Below are 25,282 nucleotides of genomic sequence, written 5' to 3' on the forward strand. Positions count from 1 at the left end.
TAAGCTTAAGGTCAAGTAACCAGTCTCAAAACCAGAGTTCCCTACATTTTGTAATTGTATTCACTGAAATGAAGTGATTGCATAGCTCCATTGCCTAAGACTAACCATATGGACGTTCCATCAGTTATTATAGTTCAGGTTTATGGCCTAGTGTGTCTGAATTTATTCTCTGGATAAACTATGTATTAATTTATTATTATTATCCTTTATTTATATAGCGCCAACAGTTTACGCAGCGCTTAATACAATACATAAATTCAAGGCATATGACAAGACAAGAAGTGACAGACTAAGACAAACCGATACATTCGGTGGAGAGAGCTCTGCTCGCAAGCTTACAATCTAGAGGGAAATGGGGTGACAAACATACGGCACAGAGAAAGGGGTGAGAGGTAGTGTGGTTGTTGTATCAATGACAAGGAAGTTCTAGCAGCTAAGATGGTGCGGCTTCTCTGAAGTGGGTTTTGAGATGTTTCTTGAATGTTGGGAGGGAGAGTGAAAGCTGAAGGTTCCTTGGGAGTAGATTCCAGAGATATGGGGCAGCCCGATTGAAATCTTGTAGACGGGAAAAGGAAGAGGTGATGAGTGAGGAGGAGAGCCTTAGCCCATGGGAGGAACGTAGGGATCGAGTAGAAGAGTATTTGCTAATGAGGTCAGAAATGTACAGAGGAGCAGTGTTATGGGGAGGGCCTTATATGTTTGTACCAGGATCTTAAATTTAATTCTAAAGGTAATTGGGAGCCAGTGGAGGATTTCACAGAGGGGGGAAGCAGAAGAGGAGCGACATGCAAGGAAGATGAGCCTAGCAGCGGCATTTAGGATAGACTGTAGAGGAGAGAGTCGAGACGGTGGAGTGCCAACCAGAAGAGTGTTGCAGTAGTCAAGACGGGAAATGATAAGGGAATGAACCAGGGTTTTTGTGGATTCCTGGGTGAGGAATGGGCGGATACGAGAGATGTTTTTTAGGTGCATCCCTTCAGTTGAAAGATTATATATATATATATGAGTTGCCTGGAAATGCATGGACTCAACTCATTTCACTATTCATTATTTAGAGTCAACACTTGCAATTGTTTCCAGCACCACGAAGTGAGCAGGTCCTGTATAATGTATAAATTGAACGTGTGGGGAAATTTGGTACTTAAAATAAAGAAAAACCTACAATACAAGGCCAGCCAGGCTCTTCCTGCAACAGGAGCTCATTGGAGTTGGATGTCCATAATGTACAGTGAAGCCGGATACACAACTACAAACACAAAACACACAACTCTCCCTTCAGTGCATAAACCCCAGAACGGCCCTTCCATACCACAAAAAAAGTGGTATCACACAAGTGACTCACAGACATCAATACAAAGAGGGGAATTTTAGGCGGGGATGGGTGCATGAGATTGCTCAAGCCGCGAACAAAGGAATATCCTCTGCATTGTAAAGAAGATTTAGAGAAAAAAAATGTCAATGTCTTCACTAATTTTGTAACAGCAAAAATATATGGAAATTAAGTGCACATTAGGTTTTAAAAGGAAATATGAACCTGCGAGCCTGGGGATGGCAGCTTTTACCCGTTTTTTTGTTTTTTTTGTTTGTTTTTTTAAGAGATGCTGCCTTAGACACTGGGTCTGCACTTTCTGAAATCATCTTTTAATCCCTGCTACCAACAAGCACAACATCTAAACAAAAAGGATCAGAAGAGTAATTACCGCATTTGCTCGATTACAAGACGAGGTTTTTTCCAGAGCAAAAATACGTCTTATAATCGGGGTCGTCTTAAAATCAGACCTCAAATAGGTCTGACTATGAGGCTAAGATCCAGATCCCCTGCAGCGATGCAGGGGACCTGGATCCTCCTGTGTTATGCCCCCCCCCCAACTTACCAGTGCTTCTGAGTCCCCGGTGCTTAGTCCGGGCAGCGTGTAGAGCGGAAGTTGTCTATGCGAATCGCGTAGAGCTCTACACGCTGCCCAGACCAAGCACCGGGGGACTCAGAAGCACCGGTAAGTTTGGAGGAGGGAGGGAGTGTTAAATGGGGGGCATAAGGCATTTCTGGAGGCAGAGTGCTCTGTGAAATGCCACTATGCCTCCAGAAATGCCTTTTAACCCTCTATACGCCACTCTGCCTCCTGAAATGCCCTATACCTCCCTATATGACACTCTGCCCCATAATATGCCTTTTAACCCCCTAAATGCCAGAGTGGCATGTAGGGGTATAAAGCATTTCTGGAGGCAGAGTGGCACATAGGGGGTCAAAAGGCATATCATGGGGCACAGTGGCATATATGGGGTATAAGGCATTCCTGGGGCAGAGTGGCAAGCCTGGGGGCAGAGTGGCAAGCCTGGGGGCAGAGTGGCAAGCCTGGGGGCAGATGTGCATAACTGGAGGGGGCAGGTTGAAAAAAAGTAAATAAAAAAAATATTTTTCTCAATCGTAGCTTTTATTAACAAACAATTGTTCACAGTTTACATGAATTAACATTTACTGGTAAAACGTTTTTCCTATAGGGTCGTCTTATATTCAGGCTTTTTTCCATAAATTAATATTCAGATTTTGGGGGGTCGTCTTATAATCAGGGTCGTCTTATAATCGAGCAAATACGGTATATATATATTAATGTATGACTATATTGTTATATATATATATATTTTTTTTTTAAAGTGTGGTTAAGGTTAAGCATTTGTTATAAAAAAAAAAAATATAGCTTTCTTTACTTGTTACTACAAAACAGTGCAATGGATACAAAAGATAACTAGAAATAGTTAATTGAGTAAAAATATACTATGCATATTTAATCACAAATACATACATACGCGCACACACGCATACATATATACACAATATACACACACAGGAGTGCTACAGAGTATGTGCAAGAAGCAAAACTAAACCAAAGAATGACTCCATATATCTGCAGGGGGGGGGTAAAATTAACTGTACTGAGCCAAAATTGACTCAAAAGAGAGTTTAACATGGACTGGAATGCCCAAAAATAATAAAAACACGTGTTCCCTCATTTAATCTATTGACACTCAGACATTTAAGCACACATAACCACACACACTAAATATGCTACAATTTCAACATTTCCAAGGCGAGATAAAAAAGCAGATGGGTTCTCATATACAAATAAAGTTCCAGAGTCGGAAAGTTTTCTAATTAATTGCTCCAAAATTACACAAACATGCTTTTGGCATCCAAAAACAAATTACCCACAGCAAACTGAAATACTGCAGCCAGATGGTATACACCCATACACCACGGACTATTGGTTTAATACATGAACCTTTTTCCTTAAGACTGTTACGAAAAGCTGGAATAAGCAGACCCATGGTCATTTTAAGAGAGGGACAGCCATAACATTATGACCACTGATAGGTAACGTCAACAACACAGATAATCTTGTTTTCATGGAACCTGTCAGTGGGTGGGATATATTAGGCAGCCAGTGAACATTTTCATCCTCAAAGTTGACATGTTCGAAGCAGGAAAAATGGCAAGCGTAAGGATCTGAGGCCAGATCGTGATGGATAGATGACCGTGTCAGAGCATGTGTTTCCGGTCTGCAGTGGTCAGTACCTATCACACTTCTGAAAAAAAGTTAATGCTGGTTCTGATATAAAGGTGTCAGAAAAAAAGTGGGACCTACACAATATTGCTGATTGGTGTAGTACAGGTGTTAAAGTATAAGATCAAGGTCCAGGTTTAAAGCTAAAGATTTACCAAACTGTGCACGTTAGTTACGGTGTCAGCTTCAGCGGTGAATACCCCCCCACCCCCATTTAAAAGGTATGATTGCTAGGGTTAGATGTGGTTGTGACCAATTTTTTACAGAACTGTTCAACCACTGGCCATCGAGACTGAAGTTGTCAGCAGGTTCCAAACCCACAGTCTCAAAAGACATTCCAAAATGGTTCTAAATGCATGTTTGCCTGGAATGTCAGGTCATCCTGCCAAAATCTCCTAAAAACCAAGGTGTAACAGTCACAAAAGGAACCAAATTCATCATTCATGGATCTGCAGGCCTATCTTTGCTTGTGTCAATGGTGAAGTCATGCACAGACTTTAGCCGACATGGCGTCAATGGCAGAGTAGCAAGATGGAAAATGCTGCCCTCTAAGAACATGAATTGTAGTCTTAATCGTCAGAGTACTCCTCAAGAGTTCCAGAACAATGTTCTAAGAAGAGGTGAAGGAACTAACATACTATGTGAGGCAGTATTTGGATTATCTCTGGCAGAGTACAAAGTGGAGCCATTCCAAGGTGTTTTGTTTGTCTGCCTGTTATTTTTATACAATTGTACAAATTGGTTTTGTATATAAAAGAGGCAAAGTTGCAAAGTTTACCCACACAACCAAACATTGCCCACATACGTTTTTAGAACAATTCAGGGAACGGTGCACATTTTCATCTTTATGTAGGCCTGCAAAATATTTAACCCCTTAATGACAAAGCCCCTACAGGTACGGGCACAAAATGCATTGTTTTCAATGGCTTTAGGGGCCGCCCATTGTCCTTAAGGGGTTAAAGAAAGTCGTTTCTATTTTAGCAAACCTGGTTTTTCGGGGTGTTGCCATTTTATATGTAAATGAATACAACTACATTAACCCCTATGAAGATTGGCCATTTAGTTTTCTTTCGTATGAAGGTTAATCTATTGGAAACGTTTCTTTGGCAGAAATATATGCTTTAAAAAGGCCCATTTACTATCTGTGGCTAGGAAATTAATGTTTACATGCATGCAAAACTATAGTGTCTTATGATTTCAAAATCTTTCAAGTTCGTTTTCTACACCCCCGTTCTTTGCCTGCATCCACCGCTAACATTCAAACTTGCCAATTTATTGTTCCATCTCCAATTACTTGTTTAGCATCTCTCTTCCTGGACATATTGTATTTCAAATTCCTCTCTTCCCAGATGCTCACCAGCTGTTAATAGTATTAAGATTTTACATGACTGTATATGCTTTCATCCTTTAGACACTGATGTGTTTTAAGCGTCAAACGTAAAATTTAAACCAGGACTCCAAAAACCAGACTTTCATTGCACACATTTATATTAAACAGAGATGAAGGACAACTGGTCGGTTCTTCTCTGAATACATGTGTGTATTCTTTGTAAGATTTTTTTATGTAATAAACTAACCCTGCTGAATGATTCAGAGTATAAAACAGAAACTTTTGGTTACAAAAGCATTATTCTGGGGAATGCCACAACCACGCCTTTTAGCATTAGTAAATTATGTTATAGAAACTACCTATAGATATTGATTTACCAAAAAGGATCAGCAAGTTAACAGAATTATTGCAGAGATAACTAATTGGGGATGGATGTGTATAAAATATACCGTATTTGCCCTGCGCTTCAGGGGACCTGGATCCTACTCTCCAGCAACCGGTGGACGTCTGCACAATGTGCGTAGACAACCTCCTCTGCCGGCAATTCCGTCGGGGCTTCTATGGTGGAGCACCGGCATGACATAACCTTCCTGTGCTCCAACATAGAAGCCCCAGTGGAAGTGTTGGCAGCGGAGGTTGTCTTAGCGCATCGCGCAGACGTTCACCAGTTGCAGCGATGCACATAGACAACCTCCGCTGTCGGCACTTCCGCCGGTGCTTCTCCGTCATAGAAGACCCGGCGGAAGTGCCGGCAGTGGAGGACGCCCACCTGCTGGCCTGCTAATATACCAGGGAGTCTGGGGGTGCATTGGTAAGTCAGGGGGTGGCATATCTAGGGAGCAGAGTGGCATTTCTAGGGAGACAGAGTGGAATATCTATAAGTAAGGTGCACTATGAATTAGGGGGGGGGCTTAAAATCACTATTGGATTTCAAAATTTCTCTTTATATATAACATGCTTACTAACTGCATAATAGATACCAAAAAATGTTAAAATACATGTATTTGTGTATTAGGTAAAATGCTATTTTACCATTCCACTGTGTATTTTTTTCTTTAAGAATACATTTTTCTTTAAAATAGCACCAAACTTTTAGGGTGCGGCCTATATTCGAGCCAATGCGGTATATTATATAGGGATTTGTTATTAACTACAAATTAAATTGTTCTGATTTTTTGTAGGACTATCAGACAGCTGCATAGGAGCCATTTATGCGTTGCAATTTTGTTATCTTAACCCAAACCACTACAAACACCCTGATTCCTTATCATACTGCCTTGAGGCAATTAACATGTCTCAGTGCTAATCACTCAGCCAGACACCCTTACTAATTAAAGTTTGAATGGGAATGGACCTCACTGGCATTACCACAAAAATAAAACTCAGCATAGTGTGGTGTTCAATCAGTGAAAGCCATGTGACTGATAACAATGCCATCTTCCAGGTCAGTGGATAAAGGACGTTTACACGAACACTTACTGAGCTTTTTATGAAACAAAAATCAGTAGGCCTCACTAAAGCCTTTGACCAGATGACCAAAATTGCACGTTACATCTTATGTACACAGGAAACATAAAAGGAAAAACAAGTCTCTGGGCTTGCCTGGTGGACATAGGTTAGTGTATAGCAATGCCTCAGTTATTACTAAATTTAAAGTGGAAGGGATTTTCATGGCCTTTCTTGTCCCCATAATGTATTTTGAGCATGACCCAGGAAACAGCTTACCACAGTGAAATCTCACCGTTATAATATCCCGCACCACAACATTGGACTATACGGAAATACTTCTATAACCACAACGCGGAATATGGGACTGTCCACACGTTACCGTAGCAACCCGTGACCATGCAGAAATGCGGACATATGCGGCTGTTACCTCGGACACCACTAAACATGCACTATAAATCAAGTTACTGACCACTGTCCATCAGTCATACACATACACGATTCCCACACACTCAAAAGCAGTTTTCATAATAAAAAGTAACTGCTTTTTAAAGGCATGCCTTAAGTACCACAAGATCATTAACACAAAAGGAGAAAAGCAGCACATGACTGTTCATTTAAGAGACTTTCGGGGCGACTGTGTTCGAAGGGTGGGTCTAGCAGATCTACCACTGAAGGAGAGCCCTGGCTGCAGAAACTGCCACAAACTGAAGCTGACCCAATTGAGGGCGGAATTGAATAAAATACCTGGGCTCGGTTTGTCCATTTTCTGCTCTCGTTAAGCGGTTCTGGTTGATGATCTATGTCCCTTGATCCGCTGCCTTTAGCATTAGATTGGGCTTACCAATATGAGAGACTACAGGGCCAGGTGATCTTGAAGCTTTTACCATTATGAGATTGTTAAAAATGTGTTGGACATCATATGTGAACATTTTACACAGATCTCCACACAACACACGATCTGTTGGTACTAATATATCCCATAGATTAGCTCATCTTTTGTAGCAAAACAGAGGAGAATCTTTCCACGCCAGTGGTAAGGTTTTACACATGCTATAATATTCAAATTTAATCCTTTTAAAAAGCACAGGAAGCTGTATTAAAATGGCTCTTGAAAACCACCAGGGCAATAGGGCAGCTGAAATCACCCTTTCTATATAGCCTCTTTATTTAAATCTGAGAGCCATCTCCCTAAGTTGTCGCTCATAAACAGGATCAAAGTTATTATTTTACTAGAAGGAATTTTGAATAAGGTGAATATTTTTTCATAGCTGGAGGGAGAAAGCTCGATGTGTGCAGTAGGAAGTTGGGATCCATATAATTTCTATATTGCAAATACCCCAGAATGTTACCCACACTGAATATTTCCACATCCAAAGACTGAATCCGTGCAGGATACGCACGCCATAGTGAATCTTACAGGAGAGTTTAACCGATTCAATGAAGAGGCCATGTCATGAAGAGTTTCGCTTCCACCAGACCATAAAAAAGAAATAATTAAACTGGCAGTACATCGGAAGATTGGTAAAATGTGTTCCAGTTCGCATGCATATACATAATTGCTAATTTACCAGAAGAGATACCAACAGTGGTCACCTGAGATTTCCAAATTCTTGTAAATTCCCACTTCCTTCTGGCCAGTTAGCCATCTATATACCTGATGATTCAGATAATCTGAAGTAGCACAACCCTGGGAAGGGCTATTCGTAATGTAATGTTGTACATAGAGTTAGGTCCGGAAATATTTGGACACTGACACACGTTTTGTTATTTCGGCTGTTTACCAACATAACTTCAAGTTACAGGTAAATAATCATAATGGACTTATACAATATCTCAGCTTCAGTTTTAGGGCATTCACATCCAAATTGGAGATTTAGTAATTACAGATCTTTAGTACGTAGAGCACTTTTTTCAAGGGACTAAAAGTAATTGGACAATTGACTCAAAAGTGGTTTCAGGGTCAGGGGTGGGCTATTCCTTCACCGATTAAGCAGGTAAAAGGTCTGGAGCTGATTAAAGGTGTAATTTGCATTTCAAAGTTATTGCTGTAAATCCACAAAATGCGGTCAAAGGAGCTCTCAATGCAAACAAAACAGGCCATCCGTACGCTGCACAAAAGAAAAAATCCATTAGAGAGATAGCAGGAACATTAGGAGTGGCTGAATGGACTGGTGAGCTCTGCAACACAAAAAGGTCTGGGTGTCCTAGGAAGACAACAGTGGTGGATGATCGTAGGATCCTTTCCATGGTAAAGAAAAACTTTTTTCACAATATCCAGGTGAAGAACACTCTCCAGGAGGTAGGCATTATTATCCAAGTCTACCATAAAGAGAAGACTTCACAAGATCAAATATAGGGGGTTCACCACAAGGTGCAAACCATTCATAAGCATCAAGATCAGGAAGGCCAGACTGGACTTTTCCCAAAAAACATTAAAAAGTTCTTGAACAGCATTCTTTGGACAGATGAAACAAAGATTGACCTGTACTTGAATGATGGGAAGAAAAAAAGAATGGAAAAGGCTCATGATCTGAAGCATACCAACATCATCTGCTGATGATCTGCCCCTCTCTCTCCTCCGCATCAAAAAAAAAAAAAAAAAAAGACGCCGTTTGAAAGCCGCTCACTGGCGCCCCTTTCAAATGGCGCCTATGGCAGGAGCCATAGCTGCCATACCCTAGATACGCCTCTGCCACCAGTCATTACCTGCAAAGTATTATTTACAAAAGTGTTGATTTGTCCAATTTAGGGCTGCAACTAACGATTATTTTAATAATCGATTAGTTGGCCGATTATTTTTTCGATTAATCGGATTAAAAAAAATGCAATTTTCTTCAATTTAAAATAATGTAATAGAAGACGTACAATTTCCACTTTCATCTCTTTATCCCAATGGCCTCTCTCTCTATTCACCTTATTTTACTGACATAATAATAAAAGCTACAAGAACCCAAACAGTGTTTCTCAAACTAGGTTTTAATGCAAAGTTATTAGTAAATAATTCATATGTTAACTATTTTTCATATTTAATAAAAACTGAGAAGAAAGCCTTGTTTACATTTTTTTTATTTACCAAACTGCCCCCGGTTATGGACATCTGACCAACAGCTTGCCACTCTGCCCCCATATATGCCTTATACCTCATATGCCAGATTCCACTGTGCCCCCTGATATGCCCCTGTGCCCCTGATATGCCTTATACTCCTTATATGCAACTTGGCCCCCTGATATACCTTTTACCCCCAGATATCTTTTATGCCCCCCCTGATATGCCTAATATCAATATGCCTTATACCCCCTATATGCCCTGAAATTCACAATACCCCCCATACACCACTATAACTCACCCATACACCACTCTGGCTCCTCCCCCTCCCATACACCACTCTGGCTCCTCCCCCTCCCATACTCCCCTCTGCCTCCTCCCCCCTCCCATACACCGCTCTGCCTCTCTACCCGGCTCCGTTACGGACAGGCACTTTCACTGCAGCTTCATAGAAGCCTCAGCGTAAGTGAAGGTGAGTAACGGAGACTGTCTGTGCGATGCAGACCCCCACCGGCTGACAGAGAGGATGATGTCAGCCGGTGGGGGTCTGCACGATGCGCACAGCCAGCCTCCGTTACTGCCCTTCACTTAAGCTGAGGCTGCAGTGACTGTGCCTGTCAGTAACGAGTCGGGAGAGAGGCAGAGTGATGTATGGGAGGGGGGAGGAGTCAGAGGGGTGTATACAAGGGGGAGAGAGACGGAAGTGAGAGACCGGCCGACAGTGAGGGGAATCCAGGTCCCCCTGCAGCGTTGCGGGGGATCTGGATTGTAGTGTTATAATCCGATCTCTGTTTGAGGTCGGATTATATAAGGAGAGGAGTTTTTCAGAGCATTTGCTCTGAAAAAAACCTTTTTATAATCGATTTTACAACGATTATTATCGATTTTATCGATTAGTTGTTTCAGCCCTAGTCCAATTACATTTGAGCCCTTGAAATAAGGAGACTGTATGAAAACTGTTGCATCAATTATCTTTGTTTAAGAAAAAACAGCATTGTTTAATGGAGGATTTCCAAGCCGGTCCTCATATACTAAACTCCTACAATTAGAGTATACTTCTAGAATCAGCCAAAATCTGAATACTAGGTTGCTTATCATGGTACAGCATTGTAATAGTCTCACTTAACTGCAATTTATGTAGACATGTGGATCAAGACCACCCTTAATTCTAACAAAGCCTTCAGCGATACAGCATAGGCTTACCATCTATAAATAGGAAAAGCAAATCTTTGGCTACACCCAGATAAACAACTATTAAACAGGCTAATGCGATTTAAGGATTTGCGTATTGAAGCTTCCATAAAATAAAAAATACATGATAATGTACCAAATACAATAAAAACACAAAAAATAAGAAAATGAAGCAGCTCACACAATAAGCAGGCTTCAATTAATCAATGAAAAAAAAATCTCTAAAAATTAGTCAAATACTTTTTAATCTCTTCTGGGAAGTGTCAAAATCAATGTGGAGCCACTAAATTCAAATTCTTGTAATGACACTCAAGGAGGCTAAATAACAAAAACGATGATCACAAAAACAGCATTTTACTTGTAGGCATTTAATGTCCCCGACAGCCCAGCTAAGGAAAAATGCATATTAAAACACTCCGAGGAAGAAGCTGCAGCTGCCCTTCTCCTCTGCAGCCTGATTTTTGCCAAATTATTGGCAAGAAAGGGTTCCCATTGAAATGATTGTAAGAGCTTGCCACACATGAATGGATCTTCACTTGCAGATTTTGCCAAGCCAGCACTGATTGCCAATAAGAATATCACTTACGGAGAGATGTGTTCGGCTGAATGGCTGGGCCACGCATACGGGGGATTCTGAGTCCTCTTAGCCGTTGTATGCCTTTACTTGTACATGATGGCTACAGTGTCTTTCCTATACATGGCAGATAGATATTGATAACTTTCACAGAGGGAGTCAGGGGTTGTTAGAGAATCCTGCTTCCGGGGTAAATATGAATGAGCGAGGTGAATCTACTCTTCTGTTCTCTGCAGATACAAGGATCACACCGTGAAGCACAGCAGGGAAGCCCTGATTAAACATTAAGTGTGATCAGCAGCAGGAAACTCCTGCAGGTTTCGCTGCCTCCAGGGATTCCCTGTTGGGGCACTTCAACCCTCTGAGAAGTATGACTGCATAGTTTGAGAGTCTGTCATATTTAATCTGTCAACCCTGGCCCAGCAGCTTTGATCCCAGCTAAGAGACCATGTTATCAGTACACACAGTGATCTCTCCTGCAACAGCATATTCCGGACTTGTCATAACAAAGGTTGAGGAAACAACGAAAGCTAAAAATGTGGTTGGTTAGTGGCACAGATTTAGCATGGCGATTGTTCATCGTTATATTTTAATAAATGCAATGTAAAGCACACACTGATGATAACCATATAAGATAACTGTAAACACTTTCGCTTGCAGAAAGCGCTGCCACAGTTTTCAATAGGAGATAGAGTTCCATATACTAAGGGGGTTGGGTTCACTGCAGCTTCTCCAAAAGAACCCCCATACAACCATGCAAATCCCGAGAACACTTTCTCCATGGCTCACACAAGTGGTTTTTTCTCCCCCTGGAAGTGTAGCCAAAACACAGCAAGTATAGTTTTCACATCATCAATGGCCTTCTCTGTGACTCTCGTTGCGATATAGAATAGAGCTTCGAAATACAGAGAATCATTACATGAGCATCTACGTCATTTACAGAGATTGACAGAACAAGCAGCTTATTCATCCACCAGAACAGATCACACACACGTTGTACTCCGTGAAATACACCCAAACACATATTGAACTTAAGTGGATAACACTTTTTGTACTTTTAGTCTTCCATTCCAGACATACGAATGTTTGCCCCGAACAGTACTACATTAGCATCATTTAGTATACAGAACTGTAAAATGTAGGACTTGGGAGGAATGACAGATTTGCTTTAAAGGGGGAAGTGAAATACAGTTTTACTTTAAGCATCTCTCTCCCTTGTGTGTGTTGCCCCCAACAAAACGTGTGTTTTTGCAAGACATGGCTTTCGTTTGAAACCGGTTGGACCTCCATAATGTACACGCACTGAGCTACAAGATGTTTCATCTCTTAACTAGTCAATGGGGCCTATTGACTAAAGGGAGAGTTAGTAGGAGAGATGCAGTTTCAGATCTGACTTTACTATACACCATGAAGGGCCAACCCCAGTGACCTTTTACTACAGAAAGTCCTTGGCTGGGGCTGTATAATAGTTTAAACAGTGAGATATCTTCAAAGTTTCCTCATCTATTGAATTATGGATTACAGACGCTCAGCTCAGTCCTTTTGATAGGGGGGGACCTGTAGTTTTGGTTCTTCTCTAAACTCTCCTGCCAACTCTCTCTTTAATGAATAAACCCAAATGTCAACGTGAATCCCCCTGCCTGCCACAAGCTCCTTCTTTGCCAGTTCTTGCACATAGTATTTCTCTCTATATAGCAATACTTCTCTGAATAGGTAGCGGATATACAAATTATCTTACAAAAAATAAAAAAAGGAAAAGGAAATATAAAAATATTTCTTTTATACAGTACATAGCATCAGGCAAAAGATTAAATGTGTTTTCTGGTTAAAAGTAAATTTCGGGGTTCAATTTTCACCTTGTGAAGAATGGTCATTGTTTTTTCTGTACATGGCATATGGACTATGTCAATAAAGAATGTGCTAAACAGGTTTCTGTTACCTGAAGCAAGAGCAGGAATGTATTTACTAAATAGGCTGGGCCTAAAATTCCCTAAACTAAACATACTTTTGGTAAGGTCATGCTTGATGGCTGAACTTGTCAGTGTTGACGATTTGTAATGTACGGTGAAGTACTGGTAAATAAACCCAAAGTTTCCTTTATTAGCAGGCACAATTTATTAGTAGATCTGGGATGCAATAACAATACATTCTTAAGGTCTGCTGCCGAATGTCAAATGCCGAGGAGAATAGCAGTTCTAAAAAGTGAAAACCATGTGACAATGCAAGGAGGGGGCAGAACGGAGAGGACAAATATATACAGACAACCATGGGATACACTTAGGGTCTATGGAAATACATACTAAATCACAAGAAGCAGAAATAAAGGGGAAGTTTGAACATAACACAAAGCTCCATTACCAGTTGCCACAGATACAGTTTGGTCTGCGTTCTCCTGATTAACTGGGTTGACAACGTCAGCTGGTAGGAAAAGACCCGATTCGGGAATGTTTTATGGAAATACCAACTGCCAGTGAGAAAGGCTAAAGAGCGAAATGCTAATTCTTGATAAAGAGCTCCAGGTAATTTTGTCCAGGCTGAAAGCTCATTGTCCAAATGCAGAAAGAGAGACCATTTTGGAACATGATGATGAAGCTCCAGTCGAATCTGATAAGTGGAGTGAATGTTAAACTAATGCCAACTAATGAGGCCCCATTTAGTACAAGAGGATTTTTGTGTCCATAAACAAGGCATTTTGGCTTTTAAGAGGGGAGGTGTCAAATGCACAGCACTACAGAATTTCATGGCGCTATATAAAAAAATAAAAAACACCACCAGGCGGGGATGGAACCAGCAAGCGATGGTTAGGGAACCAGCGCATCATACCAGTAAAAACTACTTGAAATATTACGCTTTGTTATGAAGGCGGAGGTAAAAAGGTGGGGAAAAAGAACAGTTGTGTAAGGGATGCTTCATTGCTTTTATGTAACATTTTCAAATTTTACATTATTTAGCATTCAAACACTGAATTGCTAAATCATTTCTAACCGGACTCCATTCCCTAAGAGGTGATAACAGCTTGATCAGGTGTGTAGTTTGTCGCAAATAGCTGCATCTTCCTATTTTTGTGACGTGTGGCATCAATATTTACACAACTACACTACACACAAAGTCACATGATACACTCGGCGCTGCGCTCCAATATCCAGGAAGTCTCCAGGTTGAAGGAATTGGTGTCTAAAATAGAGCACCACGGTTAGGTGAGTAATCACGTAAAAAATAAAAACAAGCTACCAGTTAAGCGACTTTTTGCAACAAATAAGTTATACATTACTTCTAACCCGAGGACAATGGGAAAAGGACATAAAAAGTACAGAGAGAGTTCCCTTTTAACTCAAAAACATTATCTAGGCGAAGCAGAGCCAGATACTGCGCCTTATACTGTTTAAATGAGATTAGACCGCACGTTTTAAAGTGAAGGGGCAGATCACAAGCCCCTATTATACAGAATTGAAGCACTTTGCATAAGCATTCACAGATTTCAACTTTTTGACAATAGAGTTACAGCCTGGAATTGAAATGGATTTAATAGAATTTAAAATGGATTTGTCAGTACGGATCCTCACAAAATAGTCCATAAAAATCAAACTAGGGGGGAAAAAAAAGTCTCAATGGGAGGTGATTTATAAAAAAGGTACTCAAATGGCAAGAAAGGAAAAATACCGAAAATCATGCTCGAGACATAAGACGATTTACGAGCCTTTTCCACGGGTTAATGCTGACGGTGTAATACCGCTTTGGATGTGGCGTCAAACTATTTTTTAGCACAATAACTGAACAAGTTTTTAGACTTGTTACAACTATTTTAATATCTCCATAGAAGGGTCATCTGGCCATTATGAAAGCAGAACATGCTACAACAAACCAAACCTCTTTGTGCTTATTGCAGGGCTTGACAAATTTGTTGTGAATCTAGGCGCCAGGTAAAAAAAAAAAGTTAGGAGCCAGGATTTTTATTTTTTTTAAACTAAAAGTTGGTTAGGAGTGATCGGATCATCATCAGCCCACTTACTAAACTCACAGCATTTGACCTGGAAGCACCCTGGACTTTTAGGTCAGTGCTGTTTTTTTTAAAACAAATAATTTTTTATTTTTAACTCTTTCGATGCTGATGTTCCATTGGAGCACAGCATTGACTGATATTTAGTCCCCACAAGCTTGTGGGGACAAATGTTAACCCCTGCAATGCCACGAATGTGTCATACACAATTGTGGCATTGAAGGGGTTAACGCTGCACTGTCGCTCTCAAGGAGCGATCAGGCAGCAGGGGGGTGTTGGGGCTGGTGTCCACACTCATGTGGAGACCGAAGAACCCTCTCCCCCTGTCCCTGAAGCTGCCTCTGGCAGCTGGGACGCAATTGCTGGTCTATAGACCAGCCATTGCGGGGGGGGGGGGGGTCTCTGATGACTGCTGTAGGCTTCCATGCCTACAGAAGTCATCAAAGGGCTTATGGAGGCAGAGCCCCGTACAAAACGGGAATTAACCCCTAAAAATAACGCTGCATTGAAGGGGTTAACGCTGCACTGTCACTCTCAGGCAGCTGGGGGGTGTTGGGTAGGGACCCAATCAACACACAACCCCCTTCCCTGAAGCTGCCTATGGCAGCTGAAAACACGATTGTTGGTTTTCCTGCAACCGCGTTTTCAGCCTACAGGATCACTCCGTGGGAGTGATCTCAGGCTCGGGGGCGGGCTCGGAGTGGCTGTGCTGTCTGCCCAGACTCCGCGTGGTGATGCGGGGGCAATTTTTTCTGGATGTAAGAGGCTGACAAACACCTAGGCGCCGGTGGACTTCTGCTCGATGCACGTAGACAACCTCTGCTGCTGCCCGGCACTTCTGCCGGAGCTTCTATGATGGAGTGCCGGAAGGTCATGTCAATCCCCCACACCATCATTGAAGCCCTGGTGGAAGTGCCGGGCAGCAGCAGCAGACAAGCGGCAGCTTGCTAAAGAAGAATGCATGTTAAAGTACTGAGTACTTTAACATTTATTCAACACACAAAACAACACTAACATGATCTAGCAATTACAGACCTCCACCCGCAGTATTCACCAAGCAGGCACTGGAGCCGACTGTAGGCAAGTATATCATGTGCATGTAGCAGGCTTGACACATCTCCAGCACGGCATTTAGTTGGTGCAAATGCACATAAATCCTGCAGAATGTTCCTTTGACCAGTTATCGAGTTTGGGTGTTTCTACCACACCCATTGCTAGAACATTTGCAATAACAGGGAATTAGTCTTTTACGTAGGTGATCAGGAATTTTAGTTCAGCCACACTGGATGGATTTTGAGCATCAACTGCCTTTTACAAAGTAATGCCATAGCGGCCTCTCAACCAGATTCAGGATTTTGACTAGGCCACTCCAAAACCTTCAATTTTATTTCTTTTGAGCCATTCAGAGGTGGACTTGCTTGTGTGCTTTGGATCATTGTTATGTTGTTATGGTAGAGAGCAGAATTAATGGTTCCATCAATTATGGCAAGTCCGTCATCCAGGTGCTGAAGCAGCAAAGCAGCAAAGCAGCCTCGGAACATCATACTACCATCACCCTTTTTGACCATTGGTAAGATGTTCTTATTGTGATATGCTATATTAGCTTTACTTCAGATATAACAGGACCCATGTCTCCCAAAATATACCACTTTGAACTCTGACCTTAACTGGGCAAGTGAGGACTGCAGTTTTGTCTAGGTTCATTTGTGAGCTCCTGGATGAATTATTGATGTACTCTTGGAGGAATTTTGGTTGACTACTCCTGGGAAGGTTCACCACTGCTTCAAGATTTCTCCATTTGTAGATAATGGCTCTGACAGTGATTCCCTGGAGTCCTAGAGCCTTGGAAATGGTTTTGTAACCCTTTCCAGACTTATAGATGTCAAGGACTGTGTTTTTCATGTGTTCTTGAATTTCTCTAGATTGTAGCATCAAGTTCTGCATTCTACCCTACTTTGCAAGACAGGTTGTATTTGATTGATGTTTAGCTCTAACAGGGCTGGCAGTAATCATGTCTGGGCGTGTATAGTGAAATTGAAACAAATTATCAATTATAATTGTGTTAATTATTTGATTTAGTAACTAAGGGGGAAATTGCTTTTTCGCGTAGGACCAGATAGGGTTGGATAGCTTTTTCCTTCAGTTTGTCTTATATAGAAGTTGTATTATATTAGAATTATTTGGTGATCTGAAACATTTAAGTGTGAGAAGTATGCAAAAACAAGAAATCAGGAGGGGCAATTACCGTATTAGCTTGATTATAAGACGACCCCCCAAAATCTGAATATTAATTTAGGAAAAAAAAGAAAAAGCCTGAATATAAGACGACCCTATAGGAAAAACGTTTTACCAGTAAATGTTAATTCATGTAAACTATTACATTTTTTAATAAAAGCTATGATTGAGAAAAATATTTTTTTGTTTTTATTTCCTTGTATTTTCCAACCTGCCCCCAGGCTTGCCACTCCAATATGGCACTGTGGCCCATGATATGCCTTTTAACCCCCTATGTGCCACTCTGCCTCCAGAAATGCCTTATACCCCTATATCCCATTCTGGCATTTAGGGGGTTAAAAGGCATATTATGGGGCAGAGTGGCATATAGAGGGTTAAAAGGCATTGTATAGAGCACTCTGCCTCCAGAAATGCCTTATACCCCTATATGCCACTCTGGCATTTAGGGGGTTAAAAGGCATATTATGGGGCAGAGTTGCATATAGGGAGGTATAAGGCATTTCAGGAGGCAGAGTGGCGTTAAGGGGGTTAAAAGGCATTTCACAGAGCACTCTGCCTCCAGAAATGCCCTATGCCCCCATTTAACACCCTCCCACACACACTTACCGGTGCTTCCAATTTCCTGTTGTATTGCACCGGCACCGGGAACTCTGATCTCTGACAGTCGGGGAAGGTCTGCGCGATGGACGCAGACAACCCCCGCTGCTAGCCACACCTCCTTCCGGCTGCAGCGTAAGCTGTCTACGTGGATCGCGTAGACGTCAACCCGCTGCCCCGGCAATACAGCAGGAAATTGGAAGCACCGGTAAGTGTGTGTGTGTGGGGGGTGGGGGAGACAGAAGGATCCAGGTCCCCTGCAGCAGTGCGGGGGATCTGGATCTTAGTCTCATAGTCAGACCTCTATTTGAGGTCTGATTATAAAACGACCCGGATTAGAAGACGAGGGGTATTTTTCAGAGCATTTGCTCTGAAAAAAACCTCGTCTTATAATCGAGCAAATACGGTAGTTTTTCTCAGCACTAAACCCACACAAATTATAAATTTTTTTTCCAACCAAAATAGGGCTTTTAGTTGAAACATGCACCTTTCTTTGCTGATTAACATTGACCCGATTTATGTTCAGCAACATCCCCTGATTACAGACATACCACCAACATTTTGTTCCAGAGGACCACATGCATCCCTAACATAGTACACTATATGATAGTATTTTTAATACTTCTGGCTTATATGTAATATTAATAAAAAAAGAAATGGGGGGGTATACTTTTTATACGCAATGCTAAGGCAAAAAGATGTAAGGACGTATTATTATTATACATTAGATTGATAGAGATCCCTTTAGCGATTATGTTGTCTATGCCAGTAATGCCACAATGTCATCACTGAGCTTACCGTATTGCCCATTTTTATTTAGAATTTTGGGATGAATAGGAATGCAGATTGTTCTTGTTCAATGCAAGCATTGACACAAATGCTCTTTTGGCTGAATGGATACAAATTCCCACTGACACTCCAAAAGCCTTCTCAGAAGAGTGGAGGCTGTTATAGCTGCAAAAGGGGAGCAACTCCATAGGTTTTGAAAACAGATGTCAAACAAGCTCATATAGGTGCGATGGTCAGGTCTCCACATACTTTTGGTTGTAGTATATCAACAGCTACCGGGTACGTAAACAACTAGTATTTTGTACTGAAAAAATTATATCTATATATCTCTGTATCCTCAAAAGGTTATTGCTTTTTAATAAAAGACAGTGTATGGAGTGGTAATGAAGACCACAATCTATCTGATTGGCAATGGCAGACAAGATGCTTCTTGAGACACACACACTGTGTTTGAACCAAATTTTTGTGTCTCAGAACACATTATTATTTATTGTTTTACATAGCGCCATCATCCATAGGCACGCGAGAAATACGATTTCCACTGATGAACAGTTATATTATAAACAGGTCTTTTTAAAAAGGGACATTAAAAAATGTATACTGTCGGACAATTTTTTCCTAAATCCAAAAAAAAATAAAAACTCACAGCACATCACTGGATAACTGATGTGCTGTGTGATTTTTTGGATTTATGAAAAAATATCCACAGGTAAAAAACCATGCGGTCACCCTACATTAAGTATTGATTTTGTATTTGTGAGTACCAGGTGACAAATGAGCTCTGCAAGTCATTAGCTGCACATCATTAAGTGCCCATTCATACAGCAGTTGGGAAAAGCTTTATACACCTAGAAGTTTATTTGAAGAGTGATAGATATATTATTAGGCTTCATTGTTTTACATTCATGGGGACACCATCTATGGAAAGAGTACTTGAAATATTATAATGTATATGAAAAAGCATTAAAATGAAAAGCACTTAATGGCTGAAGCAAAATAATCCAAACACGTTAAACATGGGAGGTTGTATACATCTTTAAAACGTGTGACTTCAGGAATTAAATCCTTCTAATCCAGGGAGTGCAAAACTAATCCAGAAGAGGCGTATCCCTAATTTATTGTCAGGTAGCAAAGAACAAAGAAAAACATACAATTCTCAATATACCGTAAACAGGCACCCAACAGTATCAAATATATTATACTTCAGCAATGATAGCTGATTAAGTACATGTTATTCGTGTTATATTAAACAGTATTTTTCAGGCAGTACCTATTGCCCATTTTCTATGACCCTTCATCACAATCAAGAGGGAGGTAACGTTCACTAACAAAAACCAAGAAAACCCATCTTAAGAAACGCAGCTGTTAGTTAAAATGACCCAAAATACGTAGCTCCAGTTGAGCTACATGTAGCTGAATAGCTCCAGTTTCATGTTAATGCACACATTTTCGGGCATTAAACTACAAAATATGGAACCTGTTATGATATGTCCATCTGCCACCAAAAATACCATGTATTCCCCATTCGTTACTCATACAAATCATTCTTACATGAATTTATAGTTCACACACACACACACTTGGGCTTTACATGGTTTGTTGCACCTGCATTTTTTTTTGGTGTGCCCAATCATATAGAGATCTGGCAGATGGCACTTTTATTTATATAAAACCATTTTTTTTTTTTTTTTTTTAAGATATTTGTCATATTTTAAATAATTTTTTACATGCTGAACTAAAGAATGTTTGCGTTCAATAAAATGGCCTTTACATCTGTTAAACAGCAGCTAGACTTTATTCTAATTTAAATGTGTACAAAAAGTTCTCTTTCCAGTACATAACACATATGCATACAATTAACAGCATCTTGTTTCTTTTATACAGAATCTGCACCATTTTTATTGTTGTGCTCTTAGTGCTATATATACACATAATAGCCTGAACTTCAGGCCCCGACTCACCATCTGGCGCAAGAAGCCCGTGGACAACAAAGCTGAATACTTACCAGCCGCAGCACGACTATAAAAACATTATGAGCGGCTACAAGCATTTAACAGCCCCTGGCCTTAAAGTGCCGGTTCCACTTAGTCATCCCCAGTGCAGCCTTGCAGTACTTCAATAACTTAACATTGGATGCCAAAACAAAAGCTTTGTGAAGTCCTGAGTCTGCTTTTTTTTTTTTATATATATTGGTTACTTCATTCCTAGGTTTAGTTTAGTTCTTTGTCTAGTCAAACGCCCTCATTAATAAACAGAAAAAGATCCAAAGAAGTATACAGCACATATACCTGATGTTATCCAGCTATACTCTATAGGTAGCTGCATAGACACCAGATAGAACTTGCGGTTGTGTATGTGGGGGAAAATAAATTACAGATAATGAGGACACTGATACATTTTCACAGAGAAAACGCTACGGCAACATTTTAACCAACATTTTAATGAGCGGAGCACCTGTAATAGGATAGGGCCTGAATGAATTAAGTGTCGCATAATAGGCAATGATGACCATGGGCGTAGGAACCGGGGGGGGACAGATCCCCCCCCAGTAACTCATGCGGGGGGACCGATAATGAAGAAATCCCCTCCAGGGCCGTAGGAACCCCCCCAACAGAAACGCCGCAAATGCGGCCCGCGAGACCTCGAGATGCGGCCAGCGTAAGATCGGCAGCCAGGGCAACAGATCTTACGCGGTCCGCACCTCGAGCCCCGCTACTTACCTGTGGGAGGGTCTTCTGTACTGCACAGAGGAAGCGGAACCCAGCAGAGTTCACGTGACATCCCATCACATCCTGCTTCCTCTGTGCAGTACCAGAAAACGCAGAGTGAGGCAGCTGAAGTCTGTGAGCGGCATCGAGGAGCTGCAGTGCAGGTAAGGGGGTGGGGAGGGTGTTTGAATGAGTATGTGTGATTGAGGGAATGAATGAGTATATGAATGAATGAGTGTGTGTGTGTGATAGCATGGATGTGTAAGTGCTGGAACCTAGGCATGATGGGACTGTGATTGCTGTTAGCAATCACACTCCTATCATGCCAAGTCAGCCAGTACATGCTGAAACCTAGCTAGCTGCCCCCCTTGTGTATTGATGCTGCCAGCAGTATGGGGTCTGCACATCACTTACAGCCACCATGTACCAGCATGTACTGGCTGACTTGGCATGATAGGAGTGTGATTGCTAACGGCAATCACAGTCCCATCCTGCCTAGGTTCCAGCATTTACTGGTTGGATGTGTAAGTGCTGGAACCTAGGCATGATGGGACTGTGATTGCTGTTAGCAATCACACTCCTATCATGCCAAGTCAGCCAGTACATGCTGAAACCTAGCTAGCTGCCCCCTTGTGTATTGATGCTGCCAGCAATATCGGGTCTGCACATCACTTACAGCCACCCTGTACCAGCATGTACTGGCTGCCTGTGTATGATAGGAGCGTGACTCCTAGTGTGAGAGATGGGGATCTGATGGGGAAAATGCTGTCCCCCCCCCAGATTTTTTGGGGTTCCTACGCCCATGATGATGACATTCATTAATCAAGCTGTATGGGCAAGTTTTGTAGCTCAGGATAAAAAAAAAAAAAAAAAAAAAAAAGGTACCTCCAATTTGTTGGATATATGTAGACTAAGTAGCCATTATTAAGTTAACACACACAGTTTTCCTTCCTGCTGTGGATAAATATAAGCAATCATATGTAAGCTTCCCATAGCTTTTATTTTTTTTCCCTCTTATAATCTCTTATTTTAAGATTTTTTACAGAATGGTGGCAACAGAAACGTATTTGATTTATAGAGCATTTCACACTTGCCACCCCAATGAGAATCGCAGGAGATAACGTGCCTTTATTATAAAAGGACTAAGCTCAAGGACTGCAGCAATACAACTGCCCTTTGATCTTACACCATTGCAGGGTAGTCTTTATTACCATAATTGCATGTTACGGAGGATAGGCTTAATTGGGAATAGTAATAAACCAACAGAATATAATTAAAAAGTATCAACTCTTATAACTGTGTACAAAGAAACAGATACATTTCAAGACTTTGCAACTATTTTGTGTGACCTTGAGTCAGTTAGGGGAAATGTCAAAATAGACAAGATAAATTCGATCAGGCTTGTTCATGCTTAGACCATCAGATCTTTGGAATCAATATATCAGTAGCCTGGAACTGATTAAAACAATGACATAATATACAGCAAAAGCTACAGCGCACATTGTGCCGTAGTCTTCCGATAGGCCATTAGTTGGATAGTTGTGACATAGATAATAAAATCCCTTCTTAATTTACCCCTCTGTGGGCAAATGGGCATTTTGTAACATAATAAAAAGTGTCGGTACTGTTCAAACACTGTCCGTCACAATAACATATACACCACCATCCAAATCTAAATGAATATATTTTTTTAAAATGCTGCTTTTAATTTAGCCAAAATGTTAGATATTTTAAACATGCGTAGCTTTTGTATATTAGTACGAGCTTGTATCTATAATATAAGCCACCACGTTCTAAAGAGCAAAACAGAAATACAGTAAATACACTGTCAAATTTTTTTAAAAAAGCACACAATTAAAGAGAAGGTAATGTCTTTACGCCACAAGCATGTTGCGTGTCAATGATGGGAATTGGACATAATGCAAAAGTATATGCATTTATCTTGAAATGTTACAACAAATAGCCTGGAACAACCAATTGTGAGAATAGTTCATTCTTATTGCACACACATTGGGCAACAAAATACTCATTCAAAACTGGCCAGGCCAGCTAAAGAGACAGGGTTTATAGCATTTCCTAAAGGATAAGCTATGTGCCAGCATGAAGGCTGGCAGGGATGGATAATCATTAACTAATTATCACAGAGAGGCCTAGCCACAGACAATAAAAAAAAAAAAGTCCTACACATGGATCACTAGAATTGTCATTTTGATGCCAATTTAAGCATCATTTACACAGAGAGCCAGTCAAATCAGTAGGCGGTGTTAGTCACTGGAGAAATCATACACACCAAATACTGAGTAATGGACCTCCTACCACCAACAACTTGAAATAAGAAGCTTTTCAAGAATGATGGTGCAAAACAGAACAGACAGGGGCAGCATAATGTGCCCACGATGCTTAAATGTCACGGCATATTTCTGCCCATAGACAAACATCAGCGATCTCCTCGCAACACAAGTGAACCGTGTACAGCCCAGTCACTGCAATAAAAGCGTGCATTAGTGGGAGCCTCGCTGTCAAAGCTGCGCACCCCTGGAGGGGTCAAATAAAAAAAAAAAAAAAAATCTTACTAGCATCAGCAAGACGAGACCCCCTTGTGATGATGCCCAATACATCCACTCAATTGTCAGCTGGGGCAGAGCTTTGTACCGCCTTATACCAAGCCATATGGCCACACAGGCAGCTCATACAAAATCATCATTGGTGTGAAATTGGGTGGGTAACACTCAAGACAGGTAATCAGGCACCACCAATGGAAACGCATCTTTAACCATTCCCATGCCCTGCCTGCAACACCAGGAAATCATTAAAGACACAATTCGCTGTACACACATCTTATCTGCATACTATATGCATGTGTCAATCAGTAAGATGTGCATGCATGTAGTGTCCCAACATACAATGATCGCATCTATGGTAGCCTGTGATGAATGCAACTGTGTGCATGGAAATCACATTATTATCACGGTAGATTACAGACACAACAGCAACTTACTTCCCAATCACCTCACACAGCTCATACACATCCTCAAACAGCACGTCGTCGTCGGCCATGGTCCTGAGGGGCTTGATTTAAAACCACAAAAGACAAGCAAAAAAAAAAAAAAATGTAAAAAGGAAGTCCGGCAGAGATTGTAAAATCCTATGTGAATGAACACAGCAATCCTATGGCGGTGACACCCAAGGAGGGAGGGAGAGGTAAAAACCGGCACTCCCGTTTCATCAATGGACCGCGGCAGGCGGCCGCTCTACATGTCAGGGCCGCCGCACAACCAGCGTTCCGCCATCCCCAGGAAACCGAGCGCCTCCCGGCGCCGAGACACACTCAGGGTAGACCGCGCCTCGAGATGCTTTCCAGTCACGAGCGGCGCGCTCCCGGGTTCAATGGCGGTGTCCGTTCAGAAGGTAACCGTGTCCCACATTTCAAACCTGACGCGGTGTCGCGCGCGCTCCTTTCGCTCTCTTCCAAAAGCTGCCCCCCTTCCTTCTCCTCCTGTCAGCGCGCGCGCGTCTCTACCAGGCTCTTTCGTAGCTGACGTCGGGTCGCGCGCACGCGAATGCGCTCCCCACCCGTCTTAATTATTTATTTATTTTAACATAGAAGGGTCTGAGCGCGCCCCCGGCTTGAGGGGAGTTTCAGGTCTTTTGACTTACGGAGGGGGAATCTGAAATTATAATAAAAAAAGAAAACCAACAATTGCAGTAACTGTGTGAATTCGTGGACATTAAAGCTTAAGTTTACTGATCACCGCCTCGTTTGGCGGCAGCCATCCTGTGTGACTTGTAAGCCAATGGAACATTAA

The 25,282-nt window shown here is 41.5% G+C and overlaps 1 protein-coding gene across 5 annotated transcripts in view; it reads right to left on the reverse strand.

The window, feature by feature from the left end:
- The window catches only part of LOC149278375 (peripheral plasma membrane protein CASK-like), a 140,850-nt gene extending 116,317 nt beyond the window's left edge, over window positions 1–24,533 (reverse strand). For all 5 annotated transcript variants that reach the window (XM_089502052.1, XM_089502050.1, XM_089502051.1 and 2 more), the window contains exon 1: window positions 24,475–24,533. In XM_089502052.1, coding sequence (XP_089358178.1) covers window positions 24,475–24,533 — 59 coding nt within the window. The remainder of the gene's footprint in view (window positions 1–24,474) is intronic.
- Between the last annotated feature and the right edge of the window lie 749 nt (window positions 24,534–25,282).

This window comes from Sceloporus occidentalis, unplaced genomic scaffold (assembly GCF_023333645.1).
Source record: "Sceloporus occidentalis isolate IW3139 unplaced genomic scaffold, rSceOcc1.0.p SCAF_192, whole genome shotgun sequence".
Lineage (NCBI taxonomy): Eukaryota > Metazoa > Chordata > Lepidosauria > Squamata > Phrynosomatidae > Sceloporus > Sceloporus occidentalis.